General features: G+C 44.6%; 1 protein-coding gene and 1 long non-coding RNA gene across 4 annotated transcripts in view; one reads left to right on the top strand and one right to left on the bottom strand.

The window, feature by feature from the left end:
- The window catches only part of ZCCHC2 (zinc finger CCHC-type containing 2), an 88,547-nt gene extending 77,871 nt beyond the window's left edge, over nucleotides 1–10,676 (bottom strand). For 2 of the 3 annotated variants that reach the window (XM_034762091.1, XM_034762093.1), the window contains exon 1: nucleotides 9,594–10,671. In XM_034762091.1, coding sequence (XP_034617982.1) covers nucleotides 9,594–10,421 — 828 coding nt within the window. In that variant the 5' untranslated portion in view covers nucleotides 10,422–10,671. Of the gene's footprint in view, nucleotides 1–9,593 lie in introns of all 3 variants that reach the window. The other variant, XM_034762094.1, reaches the window with a different exon arrangement.
- Nucleotides 10,677–10,810: 134 nt separating this feature from the next.
- LOC117873076 overlaps nucleotides 10,811–19,018 on the top strand; it is a 21,198-nt gene continuing 12,990 nt past the window's right edge. The window contains exon 1 of the long non-coding RNA XR_004644641.1: nucleotides 10,811–11,298. This is a non-coding gene — a long non-coding RNA (uncharacterized LOC117873076). The remainder of the gene's footprint in view (nucleotides 11,299–19,018) is intronic.

Raw genomic sequence — 19,018 nt, 5'->3', positions numbered from 1 at the left:
CATACTGTCTACAAGAACTTTTTTAAACACAAGTACTCGTATTAGCTTACCAGTGTTTTGGAAGCAATACAAATTTTGTGGAGGGGAAAGGCTACATAGACTAATGAGAACAATCTACACTAGTCACTTACCCAATCTCTTTGTATTCCATTTTCATTCCTTACCCCTTGTTGAAACAGAGCAACTCGAGCCAGACTGCTCAACTTCTTTACTGTCTACTTGGTTTTTTAATCACCATACACTCAACACTACTCTAGTTAGACGACATCTTAGTAAATCGCTTTGTTTCCTGACAGGTACCACATTCAATTTAGTACTGACCTATCTCCCCCCCCCTGCCCCCCGGTCTACCTCCCCGAGACCATTAGCTCCTTCGTAGAGCCTGAGGACATATCCAGAAGCAGTGCTCTTTTCCAGAAGCACGTGGGTCAGGGTCACCGTGAAAGAGTGATGGTGTTGTGCACTCCAGTATGTAAGAAACTGGATCAGGCAAAAAAAAAAAAAAAATACTAGGTTGCCTGAAATGTAAAGTCAATAGACTACACAAAAACATTTAAAAAAAATGAGTGTCAGTAGCACATGGACCTTTCTAGTCTTCCAATTTAAACCTGCTTCAGAAGATATACAAGTGATAAGTACCTAAGTAGGTGCGTCTGGCAGTATATATCAACTGTATGTGCAGCATGGTGGCAACTGGGTTGTTTATTTTTTACTCTCTCAAAACAAAACCCCCTTAGATTCTAAGACAATTAAGCAACAGTATCTTGCTTTCTTATAAGTCACTGAAGATTAGCCACAGAAATGGTGTTGTGTTTTGCCATAACTTGTTAAGCAAAATAATCTGTAAATAGAAACCATTCTTTCATTTGTTTACAAGTTGACTTACAGGAATTTTCTGAAAGTGGTTCCTTAAGCCAGCTAATCATAGCACCTATCAGAGTTCTATTTAACTAAACAATTTTTGTTCTAGTACTTTCATTAATCAATCCTGATTAAATATTTGGGAATCTAGACTAAACCCTGCTTACTATATATGCTAGTTAGAATTATTTCAGATCACGTCAAGGTGCTGAAATGGTTGATTTAGGTCCTGAAAAAACATTGTTTAAGAGGAATAGGTCAATTTGCTAAAATTAATTTGATTCATTTTAAGTTCCATTAAATAAACCCAATGTTGTGTTACTCAATTTGATGTACGATAGTGATAGCAACAGGTGTTTTTGTAGAATGGTATGTAAAGTATGGAGTTTGTGGTCTATATCGTAAAAATAGATGAATGCACAATTTTTTGGATAGATTATGGGCATTAATGCACATTCAGAGTTGAGATTCCACACAACACTAACTGAATTTTTGACAAGCTATTTTTTGCAATTAAAACATTCAAATAATCCATTATTTGCAGCTTCTTAAATGAATGCATATAAAGTAATTTTTAGTAGCTGAAGAAAACATTCATTTTTGACTATGAATTACAGCACCCTGAAAACCCAATCAACCTGTTGTATTAAATGCAGTATACATAAAATACAGTCCTTGCCCCAAAGAGCTTACAGTCTAACCAGGCAAGAAAAAGGAAGTATTATTTCCCTTTTGCAGGTAGGGAACCATGGCAGAGATTAAATGATTTGCCCCATGTCACAGAACCTGTTGCAGAGCCTGGCCTGAACTCAGATTTCTCAAGTCCCCCTCATAAATCCAGCCTGTGTGTTTATTTATCTCAAGTTTGTTCAACAGCCTCAATACCCTGTGAATCCAGGGAGAAGCAGTTTCAACTGCTCCAACTCTCTGGGTCTCCAAAGCAGCACGTCAGGAAAGAGAATGATTGAAGGAATAGCTGCCCTGTATCTCTTTTCTCATGGAGACACACCATACCTACCTCTTCATCAAACTATAGCTTGAGGTTGTCAATAGACGGACCACAGGCCAAATCCCGAGCACCAGATGCTTTTGAAAAGGACCTCAAAAATCTTTGTATTTACTTATTGTTTTTTGTTTTTGTTTTTCTCCCCCTTCTCCTCTAGAGTCTGGACGTTGACTATACCTTGACCAAGAAATTTGGGTCTTTACAAAAAATAATTGTATCCCTGCTATAGCAACAGACACGAACTGCAAAGAATCAAAATAAGAGCAAATTCACACTGGTTCTTTTCCAGACTTTCAAGTCCACAGACTAGGCCTGTGGAATTCAAATGCCATAAGGCAGACAATATTAAGCTTGAATCCTCAGACGGCAAATACATTCCAAGCAATTCCAAAAATAACTGCCATGCTTACCAGCTTTATAAGAGGCTGCTCTCAACAAGAACAAGTTTTCAGACAAAGTTTGTAAAATACAATATGCCAACAAAATGAAAACCTCAACTTTGTAAGGTCTCAGTTGGAAGGAGACCAAAATGCAAGAGAGTTAAACAGGTTTTCTGAGGAAGTAGCAGGAAAAGGGATCAAAATTGAGATTAATAAAAGCTGATTATAACCTTAACTATGAAATTACTACTGTACTCATCTTGTATGTTTATGCTTGCAGTGTTACAGGTTGGCCCACATTATGTGCATTTATATTTAGTGAACTGCTCTGCCTTTTAATGAAACTTGCATATAAATTCTTTCCTCATTGGTCTGCAGTAGGTTTTATTTTTTTTTTTTTTTTTTTTTTTTTTTTTTTTGAGAGAGAGAGAGATGGGGAGTGTTATGTAAAGCCTCGCTCAAATGTGATTGTAAGATCTGTAACTTGTATCACTAAGTTCTGCAACCTTTTTGCAGACTTTGTAACTTCAGTTATTGTTAGCATAGCTTTTTAAGTTTTGTAATCTTTGCAAGCTCTGTAACCTTTTCAAGTTACCACTTGTATGAACTTCCAAGCTTTGTAATATCCCATCCCTCAGAGAGAATGTGGGACTGGCCAGAGAGGAGCTGCAAGGAGAAAAGAGCCAGGTATGTCTGATATAACCTACCCTGAGAAGGCAATCACAAAGTGCTGCAAAGAGAAGAACATGGTATGCATGAAATGAACTGGACTGGGAATGCTTCTTGGTGATGGACACAGAAGGAAAACTCAGTGTACACGACAGGAGCTGCCCAGTTCCAGAAAAAGGAAGCAGCCATGCACACAAACAGCTGCTGCTCCTTGACTTGCTCAGCAGCCTGGATTTGTGACTGCAGGCGGACACATCAGATCTCCCCCGCTTCGGCTTCTTGACCTCCATGCTGTCTCCAGTAACTCTCCATCTGTGTAAGTGTGTGGGTGCATGAGGGTATGAATGCGGTGAATGTGTGCGTGTATGAATAAGCTCCATCTCTTTTCTATCAGACCCAAGAGCGGCATCGTTATAAAACTAATACAAGGGTGACCCTGGGTTGGTTTTTAGGGGAACAGAGGCAACAGGGAGGGAAACTAAAGAAATCAGATTAAGTGAAACTGCATGCCCGCATCAAAGTATCAGGCTAAATGACCAATTATAGAAGAAATATGCTGTTATGACAGACAGTTGTCAATCAATAGCTTATTTCAGAACAAGAGGACAGCTTTTCCAGACTACTTGTTTATTGGTGCAATAAACAAATAAATTAAGTCAATCGATAGAATAGGTGTAAACCCACTGTAGAACTACCTTGAAGTTTTCTATCATGACCAATGGTGGTAATGTTTTCAAGATGTTTTTCTAGAGTAATCAGGAATCTGTAAATGCTTTGTTTTATTTGCATTATAAGGGAAAAGACTATTCAGCGGTCAGGGCACTAGTCTAGAACTAAGATCTCTCCAAGTCCAATTACCTGCTCCTGCAGCAACTGTGTGTGTGACTTTGGGAAAGCCACTTAGCCTCTGTGCCTCATTTTCTCATCTGTAAAATGGAGATAACACTTGCCTGTCTCACAGGGGTGTTGTGAGAATAAATACACTGAAGACTGAAGCACTTGGAGATCACTGACAAAAAGCACTATAAGAGAAATATTTTTATTAAAAAAGTGTTTTTGACTGAACTGCCTTCACTTCTTATACTAATTTATTCAAAACCTGAGAAGTCAAGTGTAAGGAAGAGAAAGTTGATGAGCTAGTCTCACAAGCTAGAAATGTAAGTCAAGAAATGTGATGACTGATCTATCCATCTTGTTCTAGAAAACTGGTTGATACAGTACATGTATATGATAAGTTCTCACTACCATTTGTCCTATTGTTTGCCAGTAAAACTGATTTTATTACAAGATTAACATATCGGAGGTTTTAATAATTTTACTTTTGGCTTCTAGTAAGACAGGCTTACATGGATAATGATGGTATATTTAGAAAATATATTCATTTTTTTTAAAACTTGGTTCAGCTACTCACCTGAGTTTTATCTATGGCAGTGAGTTCTATGGGCTAATTTTGCAGTGCAAAGTTATCCCTTGCTTTCTTCAGTGACAAATGTAAAAAGTAAGGTATAAGAAGGTACAAGAACCTACATAAAGAACAGAATGAGCAACAAAGTACTTTCATTCTACTGCATGTCAAAGATACTTCTCAAAGCAAGAACCTCAGTAATACTGATGTTTGACAAGCATATATACTTTGTATATTTTGACATGTGATGCTGACAATGTGTGTGTTAATAGTAACAAAGCTTTAACTGTTTGAATGTCAATATCTACAGTCATTACATAATTGTCTGACCACCCATAATTTCCTGCAATTGTGAAAATATAAAATATTATAAAAAAATGCTTTCAAGTGTTGCTATTATCCCTCAAAACTATACAAAAATAAAAATTAATATAAGGTTTCATTTCAAAATCTGTTATCTATTAGGACAACAAAATTTGATTCTTTTTTGGACACTGAATGATTGTTATTCTAGTCCTTGGGGGCTGGCCGTGGGTCGTCCCTGTCTGTATTTCTATGCTTAGATATTGCTGGTGATTTAGATACCAGTGAGCATGAGTCAGGTTAGGAGAGGCTCTCCTGCAGCCTGCTACGCTTACAGGGCTCTGCCCACACGGAGATGATCGAGAGAGACAATCTTACAGCGGGTGGGAAAAGGCGCTTGGGAGACAAAGGGAACAGACCCTGTTGCGCTTGCTGTACGCCCGATAGCTGGAGACTCCCCGCCTCCGGGAGGGATCACAGCTTTAGACGCAGTCTCTGCTGCACGGCTGCTCCCCTCCAGGCCACCGGGGCACGATGGTGACACGCGGGACTCAGGGGAGAGGCCGGCGACAAAGGAGCGCCGAGCTGTGGGCTGCTGAGAGAAATCTCTGCCCGCCCCCCTCCTCACCAGCTCGTCTATGACGCAGGCCCTGGAGTGGGCGGAGCAGGTTCTCGGCTTTACGCCCGCGAACTCCCCTTAGAGCTTGTCCTCGCCTCGCGACTCACGGTCGCTCTCCTCACCCCGAAAAACCGACCTGCACGCGCCGACACTGCGCCCTCCCATTGGCTGGCCGGCCGCGTGCTCCAATCCCAACGGCCGGCTCCCTCTGCCGCAACGTTCTCACTGTTCCCTCCTACATCCCCGCAGGGCGCAAACGGCAAGCGCGAGAGGCCTGGCCCCCATCAGAATCAACCAGCCCCGTCTCGCTCGTTATGTAATGAATGGAGACTCCGCCCACAGGGCAGGCCCGAAATCACGTGACAGGGAGTGTCAGTTCCGCGGCCGCCATTTTGAATCGGGGCGGGAAGCCACAATGACTGTTAGTCACCGATTTACTCTGCGCCCCCTCCGGCGACAGGGCAGCGCGAGCCTCCTCCACAGACACACGGAGCGGGGGGCAAAAGGGTGTCCCCACCACATACAGGAGAAGGAACCATTTTCCCCATGTCACCTCCCTCCCCAGAGCTAGAAGGTCCTTCCCTGCCTTAGAGGCGGCCACCCTCCCCCAGAGGCATGGCCTCTGTAGGGCAGCCGGGTGGTGAAGAGCGGGCTCCTCCCAGCACCCCTCCTCAGACAGACAGCAGCGGCCCTGTTCCTTGGCAGGTCCTCCCATTGTGTGGCAACCGAAACGTCTACACTTTCCCGCTCTGGTACTACTAGCCCCCCCCGCCCGCCACAGAGAAGTCTGCCCTGGTAGTCATGGGGGAACTAGTTTTAGTTAGTTTAATTAGTTTTGGATGGGCCGTGGTTGTAGCTTTCCACCACTAGGAGAAACGATCAGAGGCAAAACACCTGCCACTGGTTTTTACTCACGAAAGCTTATGCCCAAATAAATCCGTTAGTCTTTAAGGTGCCACCAGACTCTTTGTTGTTTTTGACAAGCTGAATGACTGCAGCAGTGGAACTAATTGGCAGGAACTAACACTCTAGAAACTCCCTGCAGAAACTACTGGAAACGCTACCCTCTGGAGCTTATAAAAATCAAGCATGCACATGCTCCCTTACATTTTCACTAATTAGCACCTCACCTACTAGAAGAGGTGCATAGACAAACCTATGACTCCCTTGTGAGATAGAAGGGTATTTACCTCCCATTTGTAAATTGGGACCTACAGGTCAAGTTACTTGCTCAAGGCCACACAGCAATCAATGGCAGACCCATGTCTCCAATCACACTACTTCCCCTGGTTTAATTGCAAGGTATTTGATTGGGAACTGACAGCATTTTTAGGCAAGGTCCATCGATCCATTTTTCCCAGTCAGCCAATCCCAGGAAGTGCTCTGTAGTATTTATGATTATAATAAAAATTGGGAGGGGGGAAAGATGATGCAGAACTTCAGTTCTGTGTAGGCTAAAGAATGTGACCTGTAGGATGAGCCAAGTTGATTTGGCTATCACTGCATTCTAGGTAGCATGGTTTATATGACTAGACTATGCAAACAAAGTGGGGGCTTTTTAACTATAGCTTTTAAGCTAAACAGTTATACAGAATAGCCTCCATGGATACACTCCACAAAGGGCTTGAACATTACAATGCTGAGCATCACAGCATCTAAGGCCCCAAGAAAATCATGGGAACACCGTGATCCACAAAACCAAGTTAGGTCCCTATACAATGAATTGTCTCTCTCTGGCCCAACAAAGAATCTACTATGGATAAATACTTGAATATTAACAGAGCACACAAGTCAAGAGTGACTACATCAATGGTTAGGGCATCCACCTCAGAGATGGGAGATCCAGGGTCCAGTCCCCATGCTCAATCGCTCGTTCTTTATCCACTGTGGAACTGCTTCAACATGAGGAAGACTGAGGGACCCCCACACCTATCCCAAAGCTCAGTGGTGGGAGTACTCAGGTCCGAGATCCCTGTTCAAATACTCTCTCCCCCTGCAATAGAGGGAATTGAATCTGGGTCTCCCACATCTCAGCTGAGTGCTCTAACCACTGAACTAAGAGTTATAAAGGTGGGCATCACCAATATCACCTTCTCCAGTGGCCACATTTTGAATGGGACCCAGTCTGCTAGGCAGCCTCAAGCAGGCCTACTAGATCAAGTCGCACAAACCACTCAGGCCAGCAAACACCCCCATCTTTCCCAGGTTTGTGAATCACTCTGGGGCATAGGCTGGGAGACAGGCATCTGGATATTCGGGGAGCACGGGAGGGGACAGCATGAATGCCCAAAGGCAGAAACATAAGCACCTACATGGTTTGCCAGGAGTTTTGTAGATGTGGAGCCGATACTGGAATTTGGGCACCCTAGTCTAGGGTTTAGGTGCTTAGGCATTGTTGTGGACTTGGGCCCTTGTCAATAAGAATCTTAACTTAATGCTCTGGTTAAGCCTCTAGTGCCATCTGTGGCACATCACCTAGTCTATATAATAACTGTTTACTATCTTCTAATTTCAGTTGGGAAAAGTATATGTCTACTTACCAGCATTTCACACCCAACAGAAAGAGTGGTCAGCTAACTTACCATAATCCTCTCGCCCCACATAGTCAATCCTGGCAGGTCTTTGTTATTGGCAGATTTTGACAAATTAATTTGTATCAAGTAAGACAAACCTCATCTTCCCTACTTTATTTTACGGCTTACGTGAATTCATCATTAAGATTTCAGCATCAGAACATCCACTCTCTGCTGCTGACCTGCCAACTGAATAATTTAAAGCCAGAGTTGAGTGTTTACTTAAGATGTATGAAATCTTAAAAATTGATGCCCGTCTGGTCCTTAAATATCCCAAGACACATTGCATAAGAGTTAGTTGGCCTTGGTGTCCTGCTTATTTATTCTCTTTTGTTCAGCATGCCATGAAAGTTTTTTGCCTGACTGCTGCCTTCCTATCCCATCCCAGAGGTGGCTGTATATTGACAGTGTTGTAGGTAATCATGAAACACTTCAATATTTCATTACTCCTACAGTGAAAAACCTAACATAAGATCATTTCTATACATGGATCATTTGCAAAGATATGCTACCCACACCCTTTGTTCCTCTTAAGCCAGGAGCCACCTGGATACCAAAAAGCTGTAGACCCATAAAAAGATGGCAGTGTCAGATAAATAAGGGGAAATTGTTACAAAAGTTTTTTAAAACATTCAAGAACACAGAGCATAAATTAAGACTACCTAGTGAAATTCTGAGTTTCACAACAGCTGATTCTTACGGAAAGATGACTTGTGCCATTAAATGAAAGGCTTTATTACCATGTATAACCATCAATGCAGCAACAAGTGTCCCATCTAGGAAGCTAAGCTATCCACTTCGAACACAAATTCTAGTTTTGATATTTTCATTTGCTCACAAAGTAAAAGTAAGCACTATCCATGCCTAATGTAATGTACACAATGTTGATGTCCGGAGGGCAGTCTCCAGCTTGGTCTACAAGTTAGGTTGACATAATTAACTCAGTCAGGAGTGTGAAAAAGCCACCACCCCAATTGACATAGCTATGCCAACATAACCCATAGGATAGATGCAGCTATGTCAAGGCAAAACTACTTCTGTCAATGTAGACAGTTTTGTTTGGGAAAATGGTGTTCCTACACTGACAGAAAAACCCTTTCCATGGGCATAGTGTCCAGCTACACTATGGTGTTGTGCCAATATAGCTACACCTGCACAGTCTCCAACGTAAACATGGTTTTATACCCCTGATCCCTACAAATTCAAGTGTCCGAGTCTGACATGGAACCCGCTATCCCACTAAAAAGCCAGATCTCTTGCCAACATCCCACATTTGGACATTCAGTTTCTACAACATACTGGACATATCACTAGAGAATATCTGCAATCTCTTCTAGCAGTAACCTTTTCAAAAGCAGGCCAAAGGTTTAGATGTCATTAGCCACAACTTAAGTGAATCATAAGTATAATTCATGGTGGTGACTTTAATGCTCCAGTCTGGGTGTATAAAGAGCTCACTGGACTGCACTACTGCTGTTTTACCCCCTACTAGTTAGTATAGGCTCCAGTCACCTCTGACTACAGCTACCAGGGAGAATCCCCTTTCCTCCCAGAACCACCTTCGGGCATTATTAGGTCACAAGGGGAAATTCCTACAGCAGCAATCAGAAGATGGGGGGAGTGAGGGCCTCCCACATAGCAGCATGGGGGTTAGGATGGGAGAAGAAGCAACTTCACTATCTGGGATGATGGCAGAAGGCAGAGAAGAGTCCAAGACAGCACATGGAAAGGGGGGGAATAGGATGCTGCCTGGAAACTAGGATGGGAGTTTTGGTACCTGAGCTGCAGGGCCGAAGGCATCCTCCTCCTGGTCCCCAAAGAGGGCCCTCCTCAGCCGCTCCAGGTGCTCCCTCAGGGTGACCCGCTGGTGGAAGGAAAAGGCGGGGTGCAGAGAGGCCATAGTGAACAGCAACAGTAGCTCCTCCTGCGCCCCGAAGCCCAGGCTCTCAACAGGGAGGGCTTGGCCGTTTTCTCCAGGCCCTTCCATGTCCTCCTCGGGCCCATCCTCCTCCCGCACGCGAGCCCCGCAGCTCTTCAGGACGGAGTCCACCTGGGGCAGCAGGCAGTGGAGGCGGGCAGCGGCCTCTCGGTTCTCGGAGCCCAGCAGCGCCAGGTAGACGATGAGCTTGGAGCGCACGGCCGGGTCTCGGAAGTCGCCCAGCTGCCCGGGGTCGCTGAGCCCGTTGGCCTTGGCCTCGGCGTCGCGCAGGCAGTGGTAGTCCTTGCGGGCCAAGTCCTCCAGGCAGGAGCCCAGGAAGCGCAGCTCCAGCGGGTTGCACAAGTCCAGCAGCCCCACCATGAACTCCAGCCGCTGCGCCGAGCCCAGCACTAGGCCGAACCACTCGTACACCGTCTCCTTGTCCGTGCGGGAGGCCGCCCCGCCCGCGGCAGGAGCCGGCGGCGGCCCAGGTCCCGGGCCCAAGCCAGGCAGCTGGCTGGGCCGCTCCCGCCCGCACCCCGCCGACGCCCCGCCTCGGGGAGGCGGCCGGGGCACCTGCTGCAGCTGGAGGTGACAGTCCCGGCTGCTGGGCTCCTTCAGCCCCATCCCCGCCGCCTCCTCCGCCCGGTGGCTCGTCTGTTTCAGCGGCAGCTTCATCTTCAGCATCCTCAGCCCGGAGGGGCCTCGAGCATCCGAGAGGCCCCGGCGGCGGCGGCGGGCGAGGCTCAGCGGCTGGCGCGCCCGGAGGAGCCGCTCATGCTGCTGCTGCCCTGGCCGCGCAGGGGACGGTTCTGCTGCCGGCGGCGGCTCCGGGGCGGATCGTGGCGGTTCCCGGCGCGCCCCCGCCTCAGTGCGTGCGCGGTGCGAGGCCCGGACGCTGTTCTCTCTGCCACTCGCCGGCGCGGACTGAACACCGTCGGGAGGCTGGAGGGGCGGGGAGAAGAGCGGAACGTCCCGTATCCGCCTATCAGCGGGCAGCTTGGTGGCCTGCCGCTTACGTCAGTCCGCTCCTTTCTGCGACCTCCCCCGCTCGGATTCCGCTGGGTCCTAAAGTTGAAAGGGCCCGGGGAAGGGTCTTGCTGCAGCCAGGTGGTGGGGCAGGCAGGCGGGTCACACCGCTGCTCCAGCCCTGTCCTTGCTGCACGCAGGGGTGTGTTACAGAACAGAGCGTGAAACCCCAGCCGTAGCCGGGAAGCCTGTTCCTGGCATGCAATAACCCCAGGCTGCCTGGCGAGAGGAGCCTCAGAAGTGTGCCTTTGGGGAACAGCGCTCCTGGCCTCAATTGCGGGCTGTGTCCGTGATTTTTTATGTGCACGCTGAACCGCTCTGCTTCATGCCACCTATCTGTAAATGGGAGTAATAACAATCAACTATCATATTTCAGCATCGTGGCTGTTCCACCGTGGTTCAATATGCTTTGGGCCATAGGAGTGTGAGAACGGCTCTCGAGGGCAGGGCACTCACCTGAGTGCGAGACACCTACCGTCAAATCCCTTCTCAGGAGGCAGAGGGAGAAACTGAACTGGCATCTCCTGCATCCCAGGTGAGTGAATACCCTAACCCCTGGGCTAAGGTCTAAACTATAAGGGAGGCCTAAGCCCTGCCTTTCTCCCCCAAACATGACTTCGAAGAACAATTTAGGCACCTAGGCCGAGATCCCCTAAGGTAATTAAGCACATTGATTTCAATGGGAGTTAGGAATGTTGAGGAGCTGGGCCTTAACTCCTAGAGAGGGGTCATGGCTGAGAATCCCAAGCAGTGCTAGGCTCCCTAAGAGGGGTGGGAGACAGAGGTCACATCCTTCTTCTCAGCATTTCCTATTGACTGGCTTATGTGGCTTCCCCCTCAGCTTGCTGGCTTTTGTGGATCCCATTTTTAAATGCCCAACTCTCCCTAAGTATTGTTTAGATAGCCAGGTTTCAGAGTAACAGCCGTGTTAGTCTGTATCCGCAAAAAGAAGAACAGGAGTACTTGTGGCACCTTAGAGACTAACAAATTTATTAGAGCATAAGCTTTCGTGGACTACAGCCCACTTCTTCGGATGCATATAGAATGGAACATATATTGAGGAGATATATATACACACATACAGAGAGCATAAACAGGTGGGAGTTGTCTTACCAACTCTGAGAGGCCAATTAATTAAGAGAAAAAAAAACTTTTGAAGTGATAATCAAGCTAGGCCAGTACAGACAGTTTGATAATAGGTGTGAGAGTACTTACAAGGGGAGATAGAGTCAATGTCTGTAATGGCTCAGCCATTCCCAGTCCTTATTCAAACCGGAGTTGATTGTGTCTAGTTTGCATATCAATTCTAGCTCTGCAGTCTCTCTTTGGAGTCTGTTTTTGAAGTTTTTCTGTAGTAATATAGCCACCCACAGGTCTGTCACTGAATGACCAGACAGGTTAAAGTGTTCTCCCACTGGTTTTTGAGTATTTTGATTCCTGATGTCAGATTTGTGTCCATTAATTCTTTTGCGTAGAGACTGTCCGGTTTGGCCAATGTACATGGCAGAGGGGCATTGCTGGCACATGATGGCATATATCACATTGGTAGATGTGCAGGTTACCTACTGACCGCTACACTTACCTACATGCCTCCAGCTTCCATCCAGGACACACCACACGATCCATTGTCTACAGCCAAGCTCTAAGATATAACCGCATTTGCTCCAATCCCTCGGATAGAGACAAGCATCTACAAGATCTCTATCAAGCATTCTTAAAACTACAATACCCACCTGCTGAAGTGAAAAAACAGATTGACAGAGCCAGACGAGTACCCAGAAGTCACCTCCTACAAGACAGGCCCAACAAAGAAAATAACAGAACACCACTAGCTGTCACCTTCAGCCCCCAACTAAAACCTCTCCAGCGCATCATCAGAGATCTACAACCTATCCTGAAAGATGATCCTTTACTCTCACAGATCTTGGGAGACAGACCTGTCCTCGCTTACAGACAACCCCCCAACCTAAAGCAAATACTCACCAGCAACCACACATCACTGAACAAAACCACTAACCCAGGAACCTATCCTTGTAACAAACCCCGATGCCAACTCTGTCCACATATCTATTCAAGTGACATCATCATAGGACCTAATCACATCAGCCATACCATCAGGGGCTCGTTCACCTGCACATCTACCAATGTGATATATGCCATCATGTGCCAGCAATGCCCCTCTGCCATGTACATTGGCCAAACCGGACAGTCTCTACGCAAAAGAATTAATGGACACAAATCTGACATCAGGAATCAAAATACTCAAAAACCAGTGGGAGAACACTTTAACCTGTCTGGTCATTCAGTGACAGACCTGTGGGTGGCTATATTACAACAGAAAAACTTCAAAAACAGACTCCAAAGAGAGACTGCAGAGCTAGAATTGATATGCAAACTAGACACAATCAACTCCGGTTTGAATAAGGACTGGGAATGGCTGAGCCATTACAGACATTGACTCTATCTCCCCTTGTAAGTACTCTCACACCTATTATCAAACTGTCTGTACTGGCCTAGCTTGATTATCACTTCAAAAGTTTTTTTTTCTCTTAATTAATTGGCCTCTCAGAGTTGGTAAGACAACTCCCACCTGTTTATGCTCTCTGTATGTGTGTATATATATATCTCCTCAATATATGTTCCATTCTATATGCATCCGAAGAAGTGGGCTGTAGTCCACGAAAGCTTATGCTCTAATAAATTTGTTAGTCTCTAAGGTGCCACAAGTACTCCTGTTCTTCTTTTTTTAGATAGCCAAAGCATCAGACTCAGGGCTATGGTTTCCATTGTGTGGTAAGGTACCTAAAAGTTAGGCACTGCCGCTCTGAGGGTTGTAACACATTAGTCCCTCAGTGAATCTAACCGGTATTGCCTCAGGTACTCCTACTGGTAGAAGCACCAGAAAATAGACAAGGAGATGATGCATTGGTACAACTAATATCCTGGCCTGCACCTGCATTTAATTACTCATTCTGCAGACTGAGCAGCACAGCTTGAAAGCAGTGGAGGAGATTAGTTTTTAGGAAGCTGGTTACACTATTGTTTGATCTTCAGCATGCCTTGTAAACCATTTCGTTTTTAAATAAAAGTTGAGCATTTGTTAAGGCAATCCAAAGAGCTGCTTTGTGATTCTTCAATACACACCTGCTGCTCAGAGGCATTAGTTAATTGATGCATAATCATTTGTTTTAAAACCCTATGATATCTTTGTTTGAAAGACTCCGTAGAAGTGCAAAGTATTATTATAATGCCCAATAAACAACATGACTATTCTGTGGCACAAAATACAAATTGTGTATTCTTGTGGAGGTCTTAAATCGTGGTTGGATATAATCCAATCACCTTGGCGTTGAAATGGGCAAAAACATACAGCTTCTATCTGCAGCTATAATAAGGCTGAATAACAGTAATAGGGCTGAATAACTAGGGGAAAATTAATCTCACAGAGGGCCTGTCTACACATGAAATTATTCCTGATTAGCTATTCCTGATTAGCTCCATCTGTGGAAGCTCTTATTCCACAAAAAGTTCTTGGGCCTACTTGGAGTTTCACACTGAGTTAGTGGGGCTCTACCAGGCACAGGAGTTCATCTGCATGGAGTAGTTTAAAGGATTGGGGTATGAACTTCTATCCATTCAAAGGACAGAAAATTGCTAGGTTCAGAGCACAGTTGTTGTTTATATCCTTTATAAATGAATCATAGCTAAGGTAATTAAATCTATTACTTATTAAAAATGTTTACTCCTTTTTTAAAAATCTTACTCAGCTCTTGGCCTTAATGTCATGTGGGGATGAGTTCTAATGTAAAGTTATTTTATACTACAGTATAAAATCAGGTTAAAAAACCGGAAGAATATGCTTTAAATAAACAAGGAAAATCAGACTAAAATAAGGCCATTGTATTATTCCCATCTGTTGTTCCCAAATATTATAATTCAGTGTTTTTATGTAAGATCAGGCAGTACTTTGAGTTGTCTAAAACAGTGGTTCTCAACCTTTTTTTGGCTCTGGACCTATTTGTAAATGTTTATGGCCTGTCACGACCTAGTAAATATTCTGGGGGTGGAGGCCCTGTGGCAGAGCCATAACTAGACATTTTAGCACCTGGGGCAAGCAAGCATTATTTGCACCCTGTACCAGAGGCAACACATGGGAAGGCATGGGGGGTCATGTGCCTCCCCCCCTCTGATTTTTTGATTTTAACCCCCTCCCATAGCCCAGACAGGATGGGTGGCCTGCTGAGGTGAGTCAGGGGTGGAGGTGGTGTTCCCTCCCTGCTGCCCCCTTGGCCCTGCCCTCGGTCAGATCCTGCCCTGTGTGGGGATTGGCTCCTGCCTGGCACTCACCCCACAGTGGCAATTCCTGTGCTGTGGGGCTGGCTGGGCTTTGCTCTCCACTCCGGGCATTGCAAACTCAAGGGTTGCAGCGCTACTCAGGTTTGGCCCCGCACTCCTGATTAGACCAAATATATGTGGGTGAAGTTGTGATCTGGCTCATGGAGTTGCAGTGCCACTCACTGAAATTTGGTCTACCCAGACTCCTGTCATCATAACGGCTGGGCCAAACCTGAGTGGAGCTGGCTGGGACCCCAGCTGTTGCAGTGCCTGGAGTAGGAACTGTGGGACAGGAGCTGCCATGAAACATTCTGGCAACCCAATTTTGAGTCCCGACCCATGGGTTGATTAACCCTGGTCTAAAACACATAATGGCTTCTGCTTCTGTTTCCACATACTGGTGGTAAAACTGGTGTGAGAACAAAATTAAATCCTTGACTTGCAAAATAATATAATGAAAAATAAAATATATTTTAATTGGAAGGATGCAAAACAGCACCCTCAAACTGCTTATAATTACAAAGTATAGAATGCTAATAGTAAAAAGCCTTATTTATCCTTTCAGAAGTTAATCCTGCAATAATGAAAGAACCTATTTATTTAAACACCTAAGTAAATGTCATGCAAATTACAGTAATTTTATAAACCTCATTCAGACTTGCCACAGAATATTTGTTCAGAGCTGAGTGTTAGTTATAAGCTAAAGTATCTCTCTTTTATATTTACTCGGCAAGTAGGTTCATTTCACTTTATAAAAAACAAACTTTTGTATTCTGTATAGTCAAGGATTCATCCTGGCAACTTTGGCCCATTCCAGTGGTGAAAGGGGACTTAATGCTAACCTAAGTGGCCAGGTGAAGAGTTCCCATTACATAGGGGAATACTCCAGTGGCAGAGCTGGTATCAGCAGCCCTATGGCAGCCATCCTTGCCGCTGCTCCTAATATAAGGGATGTAGCAGAGAAGGGGAAATGAACAGTGCACTACGGTATGATCCCTTGGTGGAAGAACAGCTCTTTGACTGGTTCCAGGATCTGGGAGTTGAGCAGGGTTTAGAGGTGGTATATCCAGTAGGTGCTTTATCCCTCTCCCTCTTAGGTCCTACATTGATAAGAGCTTGGCTAGAACCAGAGATTGGGCCCAACAATTATATTCTTTAGTCAATCCAGGTACCATAACACTATGGTAATTTCCTTATGTTGTCATTGTGAAATCATTGTTCTGGAATTTTATTAGATCACTTGAAAATGTAGGCTGATGTGATCATTTATATACAATATAGTGTTTACATTTTTGGGTCTCATATATTCAGTGTGATGACTTAAAAAAAATGACAGAGAATAGCATGATGTGCCAAATTAGGAATAATAATGCAAAAACGGGGCCTGAACTCACAGCCTAATAACTTCAGTAGGTGTTTTGCCTGAGTGAAAACTGCAGGATCAGGCCCACATTTATATAACTAGTAGAAATAGGTACTTTAGTATAGAAATAAATCTTTGGTACTTCAATAATTAATAAGATACAATACAAACCTGACACATGACAATTCCAAACACATAACAATTTGATGGGAAAAGTAGTAAAACATTTTTTTGGGAGGGTGGAGGGGGTGAAGAGAAGATTCACCCAAAACTGACCCATTCATAAATCGACTACTACTGTAAATGATAAACTGCATATATATGTGGTGGACTGGATGGCTGGTAATTAGTAATTTAGGGTATGTCTACACAGCCTGTGGCAATGAGCATCCCAGCCCAGGTTCGCAGAGTTGAACTAGTGGGGCTTGTGCTAACGCTCTAAAAAGAGATGTGTAGACAGCACTTGGAAGCTGTGGCTTGAGCACTGAAGCGTAGGGAGGGGGATGGGCTTCAGAGCCTGAGCGCCAGCCCAAGCTGAGACTTCCAAACTACTTACAGGGTACATCTACACTACAGGGGGGGGAGTCGATTTAAGATACGCAAATTCAGCTATGTGAATAGCGTAGCTGAATTCGACGTATCGCAGCCGACTTACCCCGTTGTGAGAACGGCGGCAAAATCGACTTCTGCGGCTTTCTGTCGGCGGCGCTTACTACCACCTCCGCTGGTGGAGCAAGAGCGTCGATTCGGGGATCGATTGTCGCGTCCCGATGGGACGCGATAAATCGATCCCCGAGAGGTCGATTTCTACCCGCCGATTCAGGTAGAGTAGTAGTGTGAGCCCTGCTAGTCTGAGTCTGTCGACCTGGGCCAGGCAGCTCACCGCTATATGCTATTTAGACATACCCATCATCCCTGATTGAGGAAAGCACTTAAGCATGTGTTTAAATCCATCCCTATTCAGGACAGAACTCAAACATACTTAACTTTAAACACGCTTACATTCCACTGATTACCCCAGCCTCTCTTAGTCCAGGAGTATCCCAAATTGTTTGTTATTGTGTTCTGTTTTAAAATGTAGCACTTAAGGAAAAGCAGACAAACCACAGAAATGGAAAAACAGAGCGAAAAAAAAAAAACAAATTTGAGAAAGAGGGAAAGGAAGAGAATAAGAAAATGAAACAGTATAAAGGAGATTGAAAGTCAGTGTAAGAAGGGGAACGTGAAAATATTCCAGTGGCTCAGGGAGAGAGAACAGGAACAAAATGGGAGGGCACAGGCATAGGGAAACAGAAATGAAACTGAAGTGTCTGAGAGAAACGTGAAATGAAAGTGAAACTCAGAGATAGCAGGAAAAAGAAAACAGAGAGAGAAAAAAAGAAGGTATACTGATGAGTCTGCAGTAACAACACAAGAGGCTATTACAAAATTTGACTCAGCAGTGACAATGGTTCCAGCTTCCCTTGAGTAGTCTGTTTATTATTTAAAAAATCTGATTGTCCTTAAAGCTGGAAAAGAAATTTTAACACGCTGATACCCACTGAAAACAAATGCTGATCCTGATGAAGTAAGACAAAACTTCTATATGCTTCAGAGCAGGACCAGGATTTAGATCACTCTATCTAGCAAAGTAGATATGCACCAGATAATTTATTGTGCAGCTCATACAGTCTCTGGCCTTTAATAGTAATAGTTGGTGTGGGGGATGACAAGGTAAAGCAGTGAGTTAGTATAATAGCCTTTCATCTCTGGAAACTGGGCCAATAATCAGATAGGAAACACAGGGTTGGAATGGAGAGAGGTGAACAGTGGGACTGCAAAGACCTGTACTGGGACCTGTGCTGTTCAACATATTCCTTAATGATCTGGAAAAGAGGGTGACCAGTGAAGTGGCAGACTTTGCAGGCAATACAAAATTTTTCAAGATAATTAAGTCCAAAAAGCTGACTGCGAGGCATTACAGAGGGATCTCACAAAACTGGATGACTGGGCAACAAAATGGCAGATGAAATTCAAAGTTGAAATTCAAGTGCAAAGTAATGCACATTGGAAAATATAATCCCTTCTATACATATACCATGATGGGGGTCTAAATTAGCTATTATACACAAAAAAGAGATCTTGGAGTCACATGGATAGTTCTCTGAAAACTTCTGTTCATTGTACAGCAGCACTCAAAAAGACACAAAATGTTAGGAACTATTAGGAAAGGGTCACAAAATAAGACACAACATATTATAATGCCATTGTATAAATCCATGATACACCCACACCTTGAATACGTGTCTAGTTATGGTCATCCCATCTCACAAAGGATATAGGCAAAAAGAAGAACAGGAGTACTTGTGGCACCTTAGAGACTAACAAATTTATTAGAGCATAAGCTTTCGTGGACTACAGCCCACTTCTTCGGATGCATATAGAATGCATCCGAAGAAGTGGGCTGTAGTCCACGAAAGCTTATGCTCTAATAAATTTGTTAGTCTCTAAGGTGCCACAAGTACTCCTGTTCTTCTTTTTGCGGATACAGACTAACACGGCTGTTACTCTGAAACTT

The sequence above is a fragment of the Trachemys scripta genome, chromosome 2 (genome assembly GCF_013100865.1).
Source record: "Trachemys scripta elegans isolate TJP31775 chromosome 2, CAS_Tse_1.0, whole genome shotgun sequence".
Classification (NCBI taxonomy): Eukaryota; Metazoa; Chordata; order Testudines; family Emydidae; genus Trachemys; species Trachemys scripta.
Note: the sequence above shows the minus strand (reverse complement) of the source record. Positions and strands in the feature narration are given on the sequence as shown.